We start from the raw sequence: 17348 nt of genomic DNA on the forward strand, positions 1-17348 counted from the left end.
GACAAGAGGGGTGAGTGAGAGAGAGGACGGAAGACCAAGAAAGAAGGGCCGAGAGAAGGGGCTGCAGTGGACTCACCCTACAGGCATCACCAGACAAAGCTTGCTGTAGCACTCCAGGAAACACACAAGGAGAGGGCTAAGCGTGGATGCTCAGCCAGCTAGCGGCTTAGCGGACCTGTGTTTGAATCATACTTGTTGCGAGTATGGGTGAGTTTCTTCACCTCTCAGGACCCAAGCAGCTTCGTTATTCATTAACCAACAAAGCAACGCATATACAGAAGGACTTCCCACACCACTTCTGCAAAACAGAAGACAGTGACAGCCCTTCCTTGTCGGAGTCTCTTCCTGTGGGTTAAAGTAAGAAGGGCTAGGTGGGCCGGGTGCCCATCAAAGTCTTGGCAAAAATGTCAAAGATGTGACAGCCCTTCCACAAAGAGAGCCCCAGAGATCCTGTGAGGAGGGCTTGGGAGAAGACAGTCATGGACATCTGACGGTGGGTAGGACTTCTGGAAAAGGGAGAACGTTCAACAGGTGACGGACTTGTTACTTAGACTGACTTCAACTTGAAGTTCATGGCTGCATTACGGGGGCTGGCAACGTTCTGTAAGGCATAGTTGTGTGAGTGGCCGATCCGCTATATAAACAAGCCAAGATAGCAACATGTGGTGTCTCCTTCGACGCCAGACTGTCCATCCATGGGGCAGAACAAAATGCGAACTGCTTTATTTAGTCGGAAAGAAGGTCACGGGGTGAGCCTTCCTGGACACTCGCTGCTGTGGTGTGACCTGCTTTCCAAGGCCAGGAAGTTCCAGGGCCTCAGGGAAGGGTTCAGTGGTGACCAGTGACAGTTCTGAGGTCTAATAAAGCCTTGGCTGGGTTCTGTCTCTCTGTCAGGCCCGAGACACACTGTGCTTCTCCTCATATCTAGCGGATGACTAAACCACAGAATCAAGATACTATAATGTTGTGTACGGCCTTCCTCAGGAGGGCTGAGGCGGGAAGGAGAAGAGTAAGCAAGGCTGTAGGTGGCGGTTCTACACACCATACACTGCGGTCAGACCGTTGTTTCTACCCCCAGGCCAGCTGCAGTCAGGGATGGCCCTCTGTCTCTTGCTGGGAGCACGCTGCCCTTTCCTGGGCTGTGGGCGGGCTGCTCTACCCACTGTTCCTCAGTGGTTCTGTAACTCTCGTTCTCCTTGGTGGAGGTCGGATGCGTGAGTCATCTCCTTGTGGGGACTGTTTCTGGGGAAGTGAAACTCGCCCTTTGTCACGAAAGAGAAGATTATACATGCAAAGGATCTTCTGCCTGGGGATGCGGGGTAGCCATTTTCCTTAAGCATCATCCCAACACCCCAATACACTTGGGTCTCTTGCAAGGGAGCAGGCCTTCTCTACCTGATGCTCCCCAGAAGATGTGAAAGGAAACATTCTGAAAATGCTGCCTTTGAAAAACCAAGGCAGCCAGGGAGGTCTGCTCTTCACGAATTCAGGAAATCCCCAAAGATTCTCAAAAGCTGCAGCGAGAGTTCCCCTTGGACTACAGACTATGCCATCTCTAATTCTGGCCACCGACAACAGCATTAAAATGGATGCACCCAGGCCGGTGCCAGCATTCAGTGAATAAAGACCTGTTCCTAAGCCCAGTCACCTGAGTTTATCCCTGATTCCCACATGTTGTCTTCTGACCTCATACATATGTACACAGACGCACATGCCTACACACACACACACAAACACACACACACTCACACACACACACACACACACACACACACACGAGATATTTATTTTTAAGGAAGCGAAAGTTCCCTTGGACTCCAGAGATGACTTCCATGTTAGCAGCGTCATTCCCAGTGTGCTCCAAACATTTTCCCTCTTGGTTTCCCACCAGAGCCTCCTGAGAGTCAGCGCTCATGCCTGTCTCCCATCCTCTGTCTATATCCATTGTGATCTGTTGACCATGGAGCTGCAGAATCCATTTATTTAGGGACTTACGAGCAAGGCACAAATCACGCGGCCTGCCGGAGCCTCCTGGCTCCTCTAAGCTGAACTGGAAGGTGTTTGTGTGTATATGTTATCTTGTGCAGAGAGCCCCTGTGTACAGCTGGCCGGATCAGGCCCCATCTGGGTCCATACAGGCAGAATGCAGGCCAGAGTTCCCCCACTCTTGGCATGAGTTCAAGCCTCCAGAACCTAACTGAACACTTGAACTACAGAACTCAGTTTTCCATAGAAATAACCTTTGCCTGGTTACATGGAGCGACCAGAAACTTGAGAAAAGGCCATCTACTCGGAGAACAGGAATGCCACATGTTATGTTACTCTGAAGTTCTCTGGAAGTGAGTCAGTGATTCGGGGGCTGTGCCTGAACCAGATTTCTGGCTTCTGCTCCAAAGTGTTTTTGTTAAAAAAAAAAAAGGGCTGATGGGAAGGGGAGATGGCTCAGTAGGTAAAATACTTGTCACACCAGCATAAAGACCTGAGTTCGGATCTCCAGCATGCGTGTAAAAAGCCAGTGGGCAACAGACACCTATAACCTTGTTCCTGGGGATTGATAGAAGTCGGTTTTGGGGTGGGGATTGCCAGTTGAAATGGCTGGTGAGCTTCGGGTTTAGTAAGAGACCTTAACCCAAAAACAAAAGTGGTGGAGAAATTTGGGTACCAGTCTCTGGCTTCCAGATACACCTGCACACACCTGTATGCACATGCATGCATGCACGCGCGTGCACACACATGGACACACACACACACACATGCACACACGCACGCACACACACATTTGAAAAGGTGGACCAATGAGCCCTGCTGACTTCTAGTGTGGCAGCTTTCTCTGCTTGGGAAGCATGGCAGTAGTTTGGGTGCTGGGATGAGTATGGCCTTAGGAAAGAAACGAACGGGCAAGGCCTCCCTTCACCGTGAGCACAATGGTTCCTGCCTCTGTGTCTGAGGGTCCAGCCTGTCGCAGTTTAAACATGCAGGGCAATGCACCTGGTGTGAGGTGAATATTGTTAAGGAAGGAGCTCAAGTGGATCACACACAAATGCTGTGTCTGTGTTTTTAATAAGGATGGGGATGAACGTCTACAGATTTTGCTGTCTTACAGGAGGGGCCTTAAAATTGGGTCTGTACCTCCTGGCACTTGATACCTACCACCCCAAAGCATCAAGACAGTCCCTGGGGACTCTGTTTTCTTTCCCAAAGTTGCACATTTCCTTCTGTCTTTTTTATTCATTTGGGATCCTAGCCACACGTTCTTCAGAAAACTACCCTGTTTCCCCCAGACGCGTACAAGATTCTCCTTAGGCTAAGGCCACAGGCTGCAGTCCAGCCAGGGGCCACACAGGAAGAAGCCCAAAGTGGCTTCCCAAGGCTACCTGACTTATCACCCTGCATAGACCTGTGGCCTAGAGCCGCACACACAGCCCCGCACAGCCTGCACCGTGTGGAAGTAGCAGGGAGGCTGGGGGCTGGGTGCTGACATTCAGAGGAGAGGTGGCATCGGGGTCCCAAGTCCCTGCTCACCAGCTTTTTGAGGAAGGGAAGGTGAGCTGGATACCTGAGGCCAACCTGATGTGGGAGCTAACGTCCCCTGGGAGTGACACATACTAAGTGGGGGTGCTCGCAAGCTCTCCCTGCACAGATGTGAGGGTGCCTGAGAGGAGAAACCATCAGGTTGGTCTCTAAGCACCCCTGCTCTTCACACTGCACCCTAAGTCTGTCTGCCATGCACGTCTGGTGACGCAGTTCTCTGCTTGGCGTTTTGCATGTCACTGCAGCAGACCCAGCGCCCTGGGCGAATATCAAGACCCCCCGTAACATCCTCACCTCACCCTTCTCAAAATCCTCCAGAGTGGGTCACTTTAGTATCTCTTGGTTCTTCAACAGGCAATGTGTGACTGGCCCCTGACCGAAACACACTGTCGCCTCCTCAACAGGCAATGTGCCCCGCGCCCACCCCCCCCCCCCCCGCCAACAGGCACACTGTGCTGCCTCCCACAGGTATCCACAGAGACGGTGAGCTCCCTAGGGAAAGCCATCTGCCCTTCACTAGACTGCACGCAACTTGGTTCCTGTCCTTTGTCACAGAGATGTCCACTCAGAACAGGGAGGGCTGGCTTCACTGTCACCCCTCAGGAACCCCTCAGTGGATAACTGCTCTTTAGCAGACCCGTGAATCTGCTGTGCTAGCCTCGTGCCTGATAGGATACCCAGTTCATATGTGACGAGTCCATGAATAGAGGCTGAGGCAGGAGGATCGCTGAATTCCTGGTCAGGGTAAGCCTGGGCTAACAGTGCTATTGTGTGCCAGAAAAAGAGAGAGAGAGAGAGAGAGAGAAAGAAATGAATGGCTGAATGAATGAAATGCTCTCCTTGAATGACTTCAGGGCACAAGGTAAGCAAAGAGAAAAGGACAGGATATGTCCAGCACACAGGTCCCCAAAAAGGATTAGTTATTTTATTACAGTTACGCATGCATTTATTAGTGGATATTTATGGAGATCTATTGTATCCCAGAACTTTCATTTTACCAGGTCCTCAGCAGAACAAAGGAACAGAAGGAGGGGGCAGTAGGAAAGGGTTTACCACCCTTCCTAACTTCCAGACTCAGCAGGTTGCTCCTGCCATCTCTTCCTTCCTCTTCCCACAATCCTACCCCAGGAGCAAGAGCCACCACACCTTGTCTTCTGAGTCTCCTCAAAGGCCACCACCTCACTTTTGTCATCTTAGCCCAGGTGCAAGGCATTGCCATGCCTGTTACACAGGAAGAAAAACCGAGGCCTGCACGTCTCAAAGTTGTGGCCACTCCCCAGACTCCTTCACTGTCTTCCCCAGATCCACAGAATCATTCTGCATAGATACTTCCTTCTGTGGAAGTGTGATAAATTAGAGGAACCTTAAGTGAGACTGGGTGGCTTTAGTGTAATCCAGAGCCCAGGAATTTGGCCAGAATGCAAGACAATCGTAGAGTCAGAGGCGGCTGCAAGCAACAGACTGGGTTCCCTGTGGCCACCAGAGAAAACCCATGTGTGACTATTAACTTGCAATTTATTAAAACGATGAGATAAGAATGACTTCTGGGGAACAACAGGATGGATGGCCTGGAGCACCATCCAAAGCACGCACAGGTCAAGCAGATGTAGAATGCCCCAAAGCTTGGGTGGAGCCTGCAGTTCCCACCCAGGAAGAATGCCATGCTACTGGGTGCCAGCCTGCGGAGCTCTGCTACGGGACAAAGGGATTATTCTGCTTCATTGTCAAAATGCAGTATTTATTGTTAAAATACTCTTGGGAATTAAAAGGGGCCTGTATGAATCATAAATATTTGCATGCTATTAATGTTTGGACAAAAGAGTTGGACAGGCTAAGTTGGGAGAACGTCTTTTCCCATGAAAAGCAGTGCTTCGAATTACAGTCCAGATTTAATTTCAGCTCTTCCATTGCTAATCTGAAATCTCAGTGCCTGCTGGGCATAACCCTTTCAGGCCCTCAGAGCTCCAGGAGGCTGGGGAGAATGGGCGGATCTAGTGGATCCTTCGTGATGCCAGCCTCTGAGCACTCTGCCTGTGGTAGCCACTGTCTCTCCCAGGGGTCCCGTCTCTGGAGAGACTGACCCAGGTGTGAGATTTTACCAAGGTTTTTAACCTGCATTTTATCTCAAGAAATCAACCCTCTCTGAGCCTCCTCCTCTTCAGGGACAAAAGGGGATTAGAGCCCCGACAGACACACACCTCTAAGTAAGTTGTTTGCAACTTCCCCACCCTCAGGGGAGGTTTGACTGTCACTACTGAGAAGGTGGGGGTGAGTGGGGCGGTCACTGGTATGCTGTCAAACATCCAACAATGCATAGCACAGCCACTCCAGGGTGGCTCTAAGTGTCAGTAGGGGACAGATGATCTGCTCTCAGTGAGAAGCTGGTAGAATCCACTGCCTGGAGGGAAGACAGCCCTGGAAAGAGGGACTCACTGGCAGGGATCTAGGGAGTGGGTGGCTACTGGTTAGCCAGCGATTGGCCCACTGAAGATACCACTGGGCAAAGCTGGATGTTTGGTTTGGGGAAAGTCACTGAAGCTCACTCAGGGCTTCTGGATACATTCTGATTGATTGATTGATTGATTGATTGATTGAATGATTGATTGATTTTTCTCCCCAACCCCACCCCAAGACCAGGCTGGTCTGGAACTCAATATATCACCAATGATGATCTTGAACTTCTGGTCCTCCTGCCTCCACTCTTTTATTCAGTGTAGATATCACAGATTTAGTTTCATAGATTTTCAAGGAAGGTAAAGAGTGTGAGGGAGGAGGGCAAGAGAGATCCCTGACAACTGTGGAGAGTGGCGGGCCAGGTCGGGGTCGCCCCAGTATTGCCATGACTTAAGTTTTAGAGTTGGTTTCTGTTGGGGAGGGGATTCTGCACATAGGAGGGTGTTTAGCAGATCTCTGGCCTCAACCCTTGGGTGCTATGAGCCCTAGTTCAGTCTGTGACAATCAATCATATCGCTGACCTCATCAGATGCCCCCAGGTGTGGCAGCTCATCCCAGCTGTGAAGCACTAAGAGGGTCATCAGCACTGGTCACCTACTAGGAAAGAGTGAAGAGACCTGCCCCTGGGGCAGCAGCTCAAAGCTGGGGGTGCCATTTAAGAAGACAAACAGCCGTAGGAATGATCCTGGTTCAGATAGCTCCTCATTAATAAGAGGCAAGTGGACAGGAAAGTGAGAGTTGAATACGGTCCATACACTGTCGAGCACAGTCCACACCACAATGCCGAACAAACACCATACAATGCCGAACACATTCCGTGCAATGCTGAACACGCCCCCATACAATGCCAAACACAGTAGTATGGACTGGCATTGTATAAATGCCAAACACACTCCACACATTGCCAAATACACGCCATAGAGTGCTGAACACACTCCATACACAGATTTCAAATAGAAAGAAAGATGTCTGTGAAGATCCGTGACCAGAACTCTGAGCGAATACTATGGGCTCAGGACTATGAGGTCCACCATGAGGGGGGCCTTTCTCCCTCCAAACGGCCCCTCCCTGCTCGCCTTGTCCGTGAAGATCCTATGAGGGTGCAGAATACTGTATGGCTCCTTCCTTTGCATGAGGTGACATGATTAGAGACACACACTTCCCTAGGGGACACTGGCCAGCCCTCTCATTCACTGGACCTGGGCCTCCTGGATCAGGTGTTGGGGAGGCAGGGCTACTGGGCCATGTGCTCCTGAGGAAGGTCTTACGACTCTAAAAGCAGGGAGCACTTCATGTCAGAAAAATAAGCTCAAATTCGCTCACGTGTATGAGAAAAGCAGAGTTTAAGTGGCTTCTGAGAGACTACTTCCTCCCTTGTTAGGAAGTCAAAGGAAACCCGCTGGGAGTCCGGAATTACAACGTGAACCTCTCATAGGAGGCTGCTGGGATTTCTTTACACTCCATGCACCCATGCAGGTTCATGTCACAGCAAATGGAGTTCCTAAATGGGACGGGCTGCCCAGTATAGGCTAATAAAGTCTGGGCAGTGAGCTGCGATCCCAAAGATCTGGTGCAATGCGAAACTAACCATTAACTCCATTCTCCATAGGCCCTGACTGGGAGATACACAGCAGAACCAGCCATGGGGAGGACAGGCATTGCCTGAAACTCACTCAGGCATGTTTATAAACACAGGCAGCATGTTTATAAATGTGAGCAGCCTATGGGCCCCCACTCACTGCCAGGCAGCTGTACACTGGGACATCTTCACAGACAGCATGCTCATCCATTCTTGCTAATTTGCTTGGTTGGGGCTTCATATGAGAAGATACTATCAGCATAGACTCAAGCAATCTTCCAGAACATTCTGATCCAAGAAGTCTCCCAAAGAAAGCATAAACACACGAATACAGAGCCCTGGGTAAGGGCCAACAACCGAACCTGCAAAGTGTACACCACTGCACAGTTACAGTAGAGCAGGTCCCACGGCTGTGGATCCCACAGATGAAAAACACTTGGGGGGAAACCCATTTGCACTAAACGTGTGGGCTTTATTTTTTCCCTATTACTCCCCAAACAATGCCACAGCAACTACTTATGTGTAAGTGATACTCTGTTAGCTACCGTAAGTAATCTAGGCATGCTGTAAATTATATTAGAGAGGGTGCAGGGTCATTTCCAAAGGCTGCACCAGTCTGTATGAATGGCTTGAGCAACTGCAGATGTCTGGACTTAAGGGAGGGGTTCTGGACCAACCTGCCATAGACACCAGGGGTGACTGCACACAGTCATTCTTAAACACCCCTTACTGTCCTCAACTTGTTTGTATAGTCACCAGCAGGGAGGGACGGTTCGGCAGACATTACACCATCTCTGCTTCAAAAAGCAATTTTTCTTAAAAAAAAAAATCCTGAAAGACAGAATATATTCTTCCATAACCAGCCTCCTCTACCCTCCCTGTACCTCAGCAACTAGCACACGCACACACATATACCACACACACACTCACACACCACATACACTAACACACACCACACACATACCACACAAACCACATACACTAACACACACCACACACACTACACACACCACGCACACCCCCCCCCACACCACATACACTCACACACAGCACACACACACTCACACACACCACACACTCACACACATACCGCACACACCCCACACACATCCCACACACCCCACACACATACCACACACACACTCACACACTCACACACTCACACACACACACACCACACACACACACACACACACACACACACGGAAGAAAGAAAGCTAATTTATTAGAATGAGCCACGCTGGGTAGCTAGCTGGATCCCTGTTTATGTCTATGACGCTGTCATAACAGGAAGCTCTAAAGTCACTGGGCCATTATTTCTCTCCGAGGCACTTTCTGATGGGCAGTCTTCAGTCCTGGCTCACTAAAAAGCCTTGCTGCCCAGGAAGCGTGGAGGACGGCTCCATAGAAGGGCAGTATCTGCCCCACAACTGAAAAATTCTATTCATGCAAATGACATCAACCATGAAAAGCTGCGTGACACACCATCCTGGATGCTTGGCACTTCGTTAAAAACCAGCAAGGAAAGTCTGACGGAGTAGAGCAGGTCGCTACTGTGTTCCCACAGGGATAGCGCACATGGTGAGCTGCTCCTTCTTCTTGCTAAGGCTCTGACCAACCCAGGCTTTCAAGCTCGCTTGAGGGAAGTGTTGCTAACTCTTTTACTGTCAAATATAAAATTCTGGTCGGACAGGCAGAGTCTGCCTCAGTTCCGGGTGGAACTTGTGACCTGCCGTGGAAAGGAAGTATTTGATGGGGCCAGCTGGGGCTTGTTCTCTGAGAGGCCCTGGGTTTGTTTAGTTTTATTTGTTTTTATTTTTATTTTGGTCTGCTTTATCCCATTTGTTCACAGCTAAATCTGAGGGGAACGGACCTTACTACGCGCACTATTACAAACGGAAAGCCAGGAAGAAAAAGGGAGAAAATGGACATTTGATTTGAATGCAACTCATATATTCCCTTTTACTTACTTTCTCTAGGAGATCCAACTGCCACTTTCTATTGCTTACCTAGAATGTGCTCCACAAAACGTCTCTGGGGCTGGCAGTTGGATTTTTCCTTCTTCTAGTAAATGAATTGGTGATCAAATAAAGAACGATGTGGATCTATGATAACATTGTGAGTCACTCAGACCCGCTCTCTGGTAAAAGCCACTACACAGATGCCCCTCCCTGTTTGGAGGATAAGTACGGTTTATCCTTCCCGAAATGCGTCTCCACCACAGCTTTCCCCTGAGCTGAGAGACAACATCCCCATATTGTACCCAGAATCCTGCAGAAGGGGAACAAGACTGCCATAAGAAACCAACATTACACAAATACGAAAGAGCCTAGATTGTGACAGGATAAATATTATGTCTGGGAAGACGTCCACAGCAAGAGTCGAGGAAGGAATTTCACTTCAGCAAAGGACTATTTTCAAAACGGAGCAAGTTCCGAGCTGCCGGGAGGTCAGGGTAAACAGCAGATCCCACTGAGAAGTGAAACCCTTTCCTGACAGAGCACAGAACGCTCGGTTTCACGGTGAGTGCCACTACAGCCGGGGTGATGGTCACTGGGGAAGAGACCTTACTGTCAGGGACAGAGGGCCTGCAATCCTGCATAAGTGATTACATTCACCCACATGCCTAGGGCTTCACCGAAGGCCTGGATTAGCCTTTTAAATTCTGTACGTTCCTAACCCCTACCAACCAGGTCCTGAGTCTACTGCTGTCACCAACATAACAGAAGGGCACTTGTCTATTTATTTTCTGGGTAGCTGTTGAGCATAAAGCTTGGTGCTAATCTTGTGTTCCACATTCCCAGTGTGCACATTTCGGCATCTCCGCATCCCAGAAGATCTACAAACAAACTCCGGAAATTTCAGCGCGGCACACAGAAATCCGTGCACGCAGGGGCTTTTTTCATTCTTGGGAAAAGCCTTTCGGAGGATTTTCAGAATTATCTCTGACATCTCCCAAAGATTAAAATTCACATTCTTAGGACAAATGTTAATTGGCCATGGTTTCCCTCCTCACAACACAGTCGTTCATACATTTGGTAGTTGTGTGCTTTGGTTCCCAGTGAAATCATTGAAGCTATATTCCCTGATGGATCGATTCATTGGCAACTAATATAATACTCTAGGAGGGAAGAGGCATTTGCAGACATTACTGCTAAAGATCCTTAAAGGTCCACACCTCACACTGTGGGGAGTGCTCTCGCCATGGGAACCTACTGGTGGCAGTTGTAGACAGGGACAAGCGTTCAGGTATTCAACCTCACGGAGGAGAGTTCCTGTTGACCCTGAACTTGGAGGTGACGGATAGTCTCAGGCCCTGTGATTAAAACAATAATTCTGACAACCACTTGTATGCCTTCCTAATCTCTGGACTTCAGTGGGTCTCCCAGGACTCCCCTTTCTCACGCCCACCCCCAAATGAGAGCAACTCTCTCTTTGTGAAAGTCATTGCAAGTCAACAGGCAGATGGGAAACCAAAGAGAGAAACGTTCCTGGGGTGAGATACTAGATCTCAGCTACCTGGACAGCAAGGGGAAGCCGGGGGAAGTCAGGGGCCAGGGAAGAATCTAGAGCCGCCTTGGCCTTCAACAGTGCTCACAGGGGCCTGTGATCAGCCTTGCCTTAGGAGCCAGACAGGCAGGTTCTCCCAGTCACCGGCTGAACCTGAGGTTAGGAGCTGTGGTGCTGGCCACCAGCCAGCACCAGACAGATCCATTTCTTGGAACAGAGGAAATCCCTTCCTTGGGTAGCTCTGCCAGTCTCGGTGAGGGTCACCAACCCCCAACATCTGGCATCTGGCGAAATAAAGGGGGCACCCTTACATAGATTCTCTACCTTTCATTCCACACTGAGCATCCAGGCTCCTTGGAGAACCCGTCATTGACAACTCAAAACTGCCCTTAAGATGTGTGCACGGACGGAAAGCCAGACCTCTGGGTCAGTCTGTGAATGCCAAGGGCATATTTTTAGACACATTTTAGAAAACAGAAAATGAAATAGACGAGTCTTAATATCCCTTAATAAAACATAATGAAACTTTAAAAGGCAAGGCTCAGTCAGGGGGATTAGGACTAATTGTTAGAATTAGGAGAGAGAGAGAGAGAGAGAGAGAGAGAGAGAGAGAGAGAGAGAGAGAGAGAGAGAGAGGTGGGGGTTGTCTACCAGGCTTCGATGATGACACAAAAAAAAGAAAATTAAATTAAATTGTGTGACTACAAAGTGAAATTACGAGGCAACACTATGTTCAGCCTCCCAAGAGCTCACTTGTCTTACATTATTGACACAAAAAAATGTAGACCATAAAACTCAAGACCAGTGTTATATACAGTAACGGTAACTGGGTCAAGTGGTCAATTAGTGTTCCTGAGTTTTAATGATTTACTATCAGACATGGCGAGGAGAGCCTGTTCAAATCAATTATAATCCTCTTTTTTTAAATTTTGCATCTGATTAATTTTTTTTCATTCCAGGGTATGAGAAGACAGCCTGGCCTTGGGTGCTGCTGTTTTCTTTTGGGGGGTTTATGCAAACTCGAGTGCATACTGGCACGAATCAGGTAGCAGAATGTAAACAGCCCACACCTTGGGGAAACAGTCCGCCGTTCCTCAGGTAAACAACAGCGCCTATTAGTCACCCACTCAAAACAGAAATGACCAAAGAGAGATGGGGGCCAGCCCTCGGCACCACAAAAGGAAGCATGCTGCGTTCAAAACCCACTCTTTGCCATCATCAACCAATTCTGACGGGTGTCGGAGAGTCGCCGCGCGGCTCCCTAGTGGACATGTCACTGGGATGGGCCAGGAAACAGTCTTTAAAACCCCCACAGCCAAGCAGGACAAAAAGACCCACCTAGACGCCTATGAATAGAACCACACTTTCTCTGGCAACCAAGCGATACCCAGCTAGCTATTTCTAAAAGGGGCACCTCCTAAGCCAGGTGAAGATCACTGCTAGGCAGGTGGGGGCCTGGCTGTGGGGTCATTGCTTCTTTTTGGCTTCCCACTCTCTTCGTGATGTTTGCTAAGCACAGGCCCCGGAACCATAATGCGAGTTTCATTTGCTCAAAGACAGACTTTCGCTATAACAAGTGAACCCACTTAATGACATACGCACACAGCATCTCCGGCTTTCAGTAAGAGGACAGACGCCTCTCCGAATCACCCTATTATTAGCATAGTAGTGTGAACATTAATTTTCAATCACATTATAGGGTTTTTCCCCCAGCTGTGATTTCATTATGAAAATGGCCGGACATCTAGGCTAGCAGCACAACAGCCCAGATGTGCATACACTTACTCTCCCGTCTTCCACTAAGAACAGGTTCTCTAGGTTTTCTGACCACCTTTGTAGACAGGAGTGATGATGACTTCTTTGCCTGCACTTTTCTACATTCGCCAGTCTGGTTGTTTTGCTTTGTTTGCTTGGTACTGGGGACCGGACAGAGGGCTTTCCACTGAGCTGCAGACATCACTGACCCCTTTTTACTTCTTTTTCAATACAGGAACTATTACTGTTACTGAGACATGTATTCTGTTCTTTAATCTAGAAATATCTCTGATGGCCAGGCTTATTGAGCACTACATTACAAAGTTGCTCTTAGATTTTTCACTACTTGTTGATGTTTGTAAAATATGATTTAGTCTTGAAAACAAAGAGAAAATGTAATACTTGAGAGGTAACTGGAAGTAGAGATGTCTACAGTGAAACAAGTTCCCTCTTTCCACTCCAGTGCTTGATAGATGGTTAAGGGTGAAGGCCAATAAAACTGCCTGTCCACCTGAGCCAAGATAACGGCTCCTTTAATAATCAGGTCTCTAACAAAATTAACATCTGAAAGTTAAGTGAGCCCCTTTTCTCCCACCAAACTGTAATAGGCTGCAAAAAAAATAAACACATCACGAAGGCCATGTTGTTCTCAGTTGTATTAATATGATTCTGTGTGTGTCCTAGAAATGTAAGCTTGCTTAAAACCATATCATCTAATGTAAGGATTCCCCAAACCACTGATGTGACCAGTTGAAATCCTGTTGCTTGTGGTAGAAGCCACAAGCACCATATTCTGAAGGCTCACGATGCTCACATTGCCCGGCAGTGAACTCTCATTACACAGTCTTAGTTCTCATTATGGTGAGGTTCACTTTTTTCGTTTTAGAAAAATTGAAGTGTTTTCATAATTCATGCCGGGCACTAGTGGTGCATGCCTTTAATCCCACCACTCAGGAGGCAGAGGCAGGTGGATCTCTGTGAGTTCAAGGCCAACCTGGTCTATAGAGCTAGTTTCAAGAGAATCAAGGCTGCATAGAAAAAGGCTGTCTTGAAAAACCAAAAAAACAAAACAAAACAAAAAAGTAATTCATTCATGTATTGTGTATTCCAAATCAGTCTTAAGGCAATTTAGTTATCAAACATGATAATATAAAATTAGATTCTTGCAGAAGTATTAAATTTCAAATAAATATATTAAAGTTTGATGCGGCATCAATACTAAGAAGCTGCTACCAGTTAAGCCTGGGTTCGCTCCCAGGCACATATGCTGGAGCTCATTCGTGATACGTACCTCTACCACTCCGACCAACAAACCGGAGGTCGTTGAATCTTGCCACTTGGTTCTTCATGGCTGCCGTAGCGTTTCTCAGCTCCGCCGAGTAGTTTTCATCATTGCCTGCCATGACGGTGACCAGAGTGCCATCCGGAACATCCCCCAGCGCTACCACCTAGACATCAGTCAAGGGACAAACGCAGACATCAGAGCTGCCGCAGGCACACGTCTATGTCACTGGCGTGACAATTGGTCGAAAATTAAACCTATGCTTCATGACACTTTCTGGTTTCCAGAAAAGTCGTAACTTGCGCGATAAAGGAGAGGCTATCTGTTAATTCCACAACGCGTAGACGGAGATGAGGAATACAGCGATGAATTGAAACGAGCAAAGCCATTGAGGTCACACAAAATAGCGGGGACAAGACAAAAGAGGACAGGGACTCTGAGAAGATGCTGCTTCTTGTCAATGTAGTCATCTCTTAAGACCTCATGTTTGTAGTTTATAATCTAATCCTCCTTTAAAAAAGATTGATTTTATTTTGAATTAATTGTGTGTGTGTGTGTGTGTGTGTGTGTATATACATGTAGTACCACTGGAGGGCAGAGGCGTCAGCACATCCTGGAGTGGAATCGTAGGCAGACGTGAGTCACCTGACAGAGGTGCTGGGGTGAGCCGATCCCCTGCAACAGTCTCCTGTTTTCTTACCTACTGAGCCGTCTCTCCAACCCCATCATTTACTTGCTTGGACCTTCACTGGTGTGTCTAACAGGACCTGGACTTAGCAATTTACACTTAGTTCTGTTAAACTTAAAGTTGACTTTTGCTACTGATTTTATTCTATTTTTCCCAAGACAGGGGCTCACGTAGCCCAGGGTGACCTCAAGCTCTTTGTCTAAGGGATGGCCTCGGACCCTGATCTTTCTGTCTCTGCCCTGTGAGTGCCTGGGTTACAGGATGTGCCCCCCACACGGGCAGCTTCCAGGGACTCCAGAAGGACTTAACCAGCCCGCTTGCGGCTGATGTCTGGCATCTCATTCTGCCTCTATTGGATTCTCACTAGCAGTGGACTAGGAGACAATCCAGAATGTGTCATTTATTTACTATTGATCACAAAGGGGACGACTTCGGAACAAAGCAGGTTCCAATTTAATCAGTCTCCTGAACTACATATGAGACCAGGCTGCATTTCACAACTGTGAGCCTCAAACATGTCTATCTGTATTCCGAGGGATCCCGTTACTGTCGCCGAGTAGGGAAGGGTTTATTATATTTTGAAGACAATTGGTAGTTAAACACATTTCATATCCATAAAACCAAAAAAGGCACCAATTTTAAATAAAAATACTCTGAAGTATTTGTCTTAAAAATACTTGACGAATTATCATCCATCGCGTGGCTGCTATTTGATTCTTTTTATTTTGTTTTAGCGCGAGGGTCTCACTAGATGGCCTAGAACGGCCTTGAACTCACAATCTTGTCTTTGCCTGTGAGGCCAGGGCTTACAGGTGTATACCACCAAGCCCGGCCTCCTTTGGCTTCAGCAGTGACTGTGAGTTTTGACTTGATTACAACTCACATTTGTGTGTTCCAATTTCAAAGTGTCCATGGAATTCAAATCAAAATACCTCAAGTTCAGTTGCCCCCCAAATCATTTCTGATCTATGCTGTCAGTCCGTAGTGAAAACGTTATGTATCCTGGTTCATGGTCACCCTTAGGCAGGGTCCTCAAGCTGGCAGCAGCGAGCATTTCTCAATACACTGTTACTTTCTTTTTCAGTATTTTCTGCATACTAGTTACTGCATAATTTATTAGAGGAATATTTCTGTCTGTATGTATGTAAATAAGGATGCCACAGATTCACTAATTTGGGATCAATGTCCGGTCCCTTTGCTAGCCATCCTCACTGTGTGCTTAGTCATGCCCTCTTAGCTGTCCGCGGTCCTGCGGATGACTATCCGGGTGATTTTTACTCATTATGGCTGCTCTATCTCCTGGGCTCTAACGAACATGCCAGGAAATGACCCAAGTTGCCTGGAGAACTGGACGGACAGAACCTAGGACATCACCGGACACTCTGCTCTGGGTATTGAGTAAGCATCTTGTTAGCTCTTTAATTTTATCTGTCTTAACCAGCTTGTTTTGTGAGACCAGGAGGGAACTGCTTGCCTCTGTTTTTAACCCTTCCATTCCAATTGTTGGACATGCTTTCTCCAAGCAGACTTTAAAACTCTAAGCTGTCTGTAATTAGATGTTTATAGCCCACCGCAAGTGTTTGATGACCTTTAATTAAGATTGGTAATATGACAACTCTTTTGTTTCACAGAACATTATTGCAATAAATCTCCCTGATCAGTTAATTGATCGTTATTAGCCTTCCTTTCTGCTCCTACAAAAGTCCACTCCTATCAAGTCTGCTGCTTTGAGTCTCTTTATTTCCCCCATTTCTTTTTCTTTTTTTCTTTTCTATTTTCACTTCTCCCTGCACAATTAGCTCACAGTGTTGAAATGTCCTCCACGAAGACACTTCACTTCCTTGGCCTCATCTGACTGTGCAGATGTAGGCTTTTTTAGCTCAATTCTACACCCGCTGGGCATTAGGGTACTGGGTAGACAATTGGGCTTCCAAACGGAATGCCTTACTGTTGGGGCCCATATTTCTTCAGAAATTAAAATAAATACATCCTGTTCCATAAGTGCCCAAAGGCATGCTGAGTCATGGCCCTCCTCCTGCTGTGTCTCAGTGTACCTCAGTTTACCATCATTGCTCCAGTGCTATCACATTAGAGGGGGGGTCCAGGAGGCCCTCACGGAGAGATGCAGACAGCACGAAAGGGCCGTGGTGCCTGGCTAAGAAAAGGCTGCTGATGTTGGAATTCAAAAGTCTAAAATCAGGAGTTTAAATTTCATCACTCCCATTTTAAAGGAAGTGGGAAGGGGGCATCCAGGAACTCAGTTGTTACTACTATGTCTTTTTGATTTATCTCCCAAGAGTTTTGGTGGGGAAGGGAAGGAGACAAATTAAATCCAGGAACATTTAACATTCTATTTCATCCAATGACAAGCAGACTTAGACTAGGCTAACTTTTTTTTTTTTTTTAGATTTAAAACTAAGATGTCTTCCAATTTGATACAGATTTTGTCCATGAGAGGTGATATAAAAAGAATGAGAAAAAAAATCTAACTCCAAACAGAAATAAAAAGCAGCGTCTGCAATAAAAAGTTATAAACAATAGGTAAGGGA

General features: G+C 47.4%; 1 protein-coding gene across 3 annotated transcripts in view; it reads right to left on the minus strand.

Annotated features, from left to right (window-relative positions):
* The window catches only part of Runx1 (RUNX family transcription factor 1), a 220832-nt gene that overhangs the window by 68563 nt on the left and 134921 nt on the right, over positions 1-17348 (minus strand). For all 3 annotated transcript variants that reach the window (XM_075960523.1, XM_075960504.1, XM_075960514.1), the window contains exon 4: positions 14121-14277. In XM_075960523.1, coding sequence (XP_075816638.1) covers positions 14121-14277 — 157 coding nt within the window. The remainder of the gene's footprint in view (positions 1-14120; positions 14278-17348) is intronic.

Source organism: Microtus pennsylvanicus, chromosome 1 (genome assembly GCF_037038515.1).
Source record: "Microtus pennsylvanicus isolate mMicPen1 chromosome 1, mMicPen1.hap1, whole genome shotgun sequence".
NCBI classification, from domain to species: domain Eukaryota; kingdom Metazoa; phylum Chordata; class Mammalia; order Rodentia; family Cricetidae; genus Microtus; species Microtus pennsylvanicus.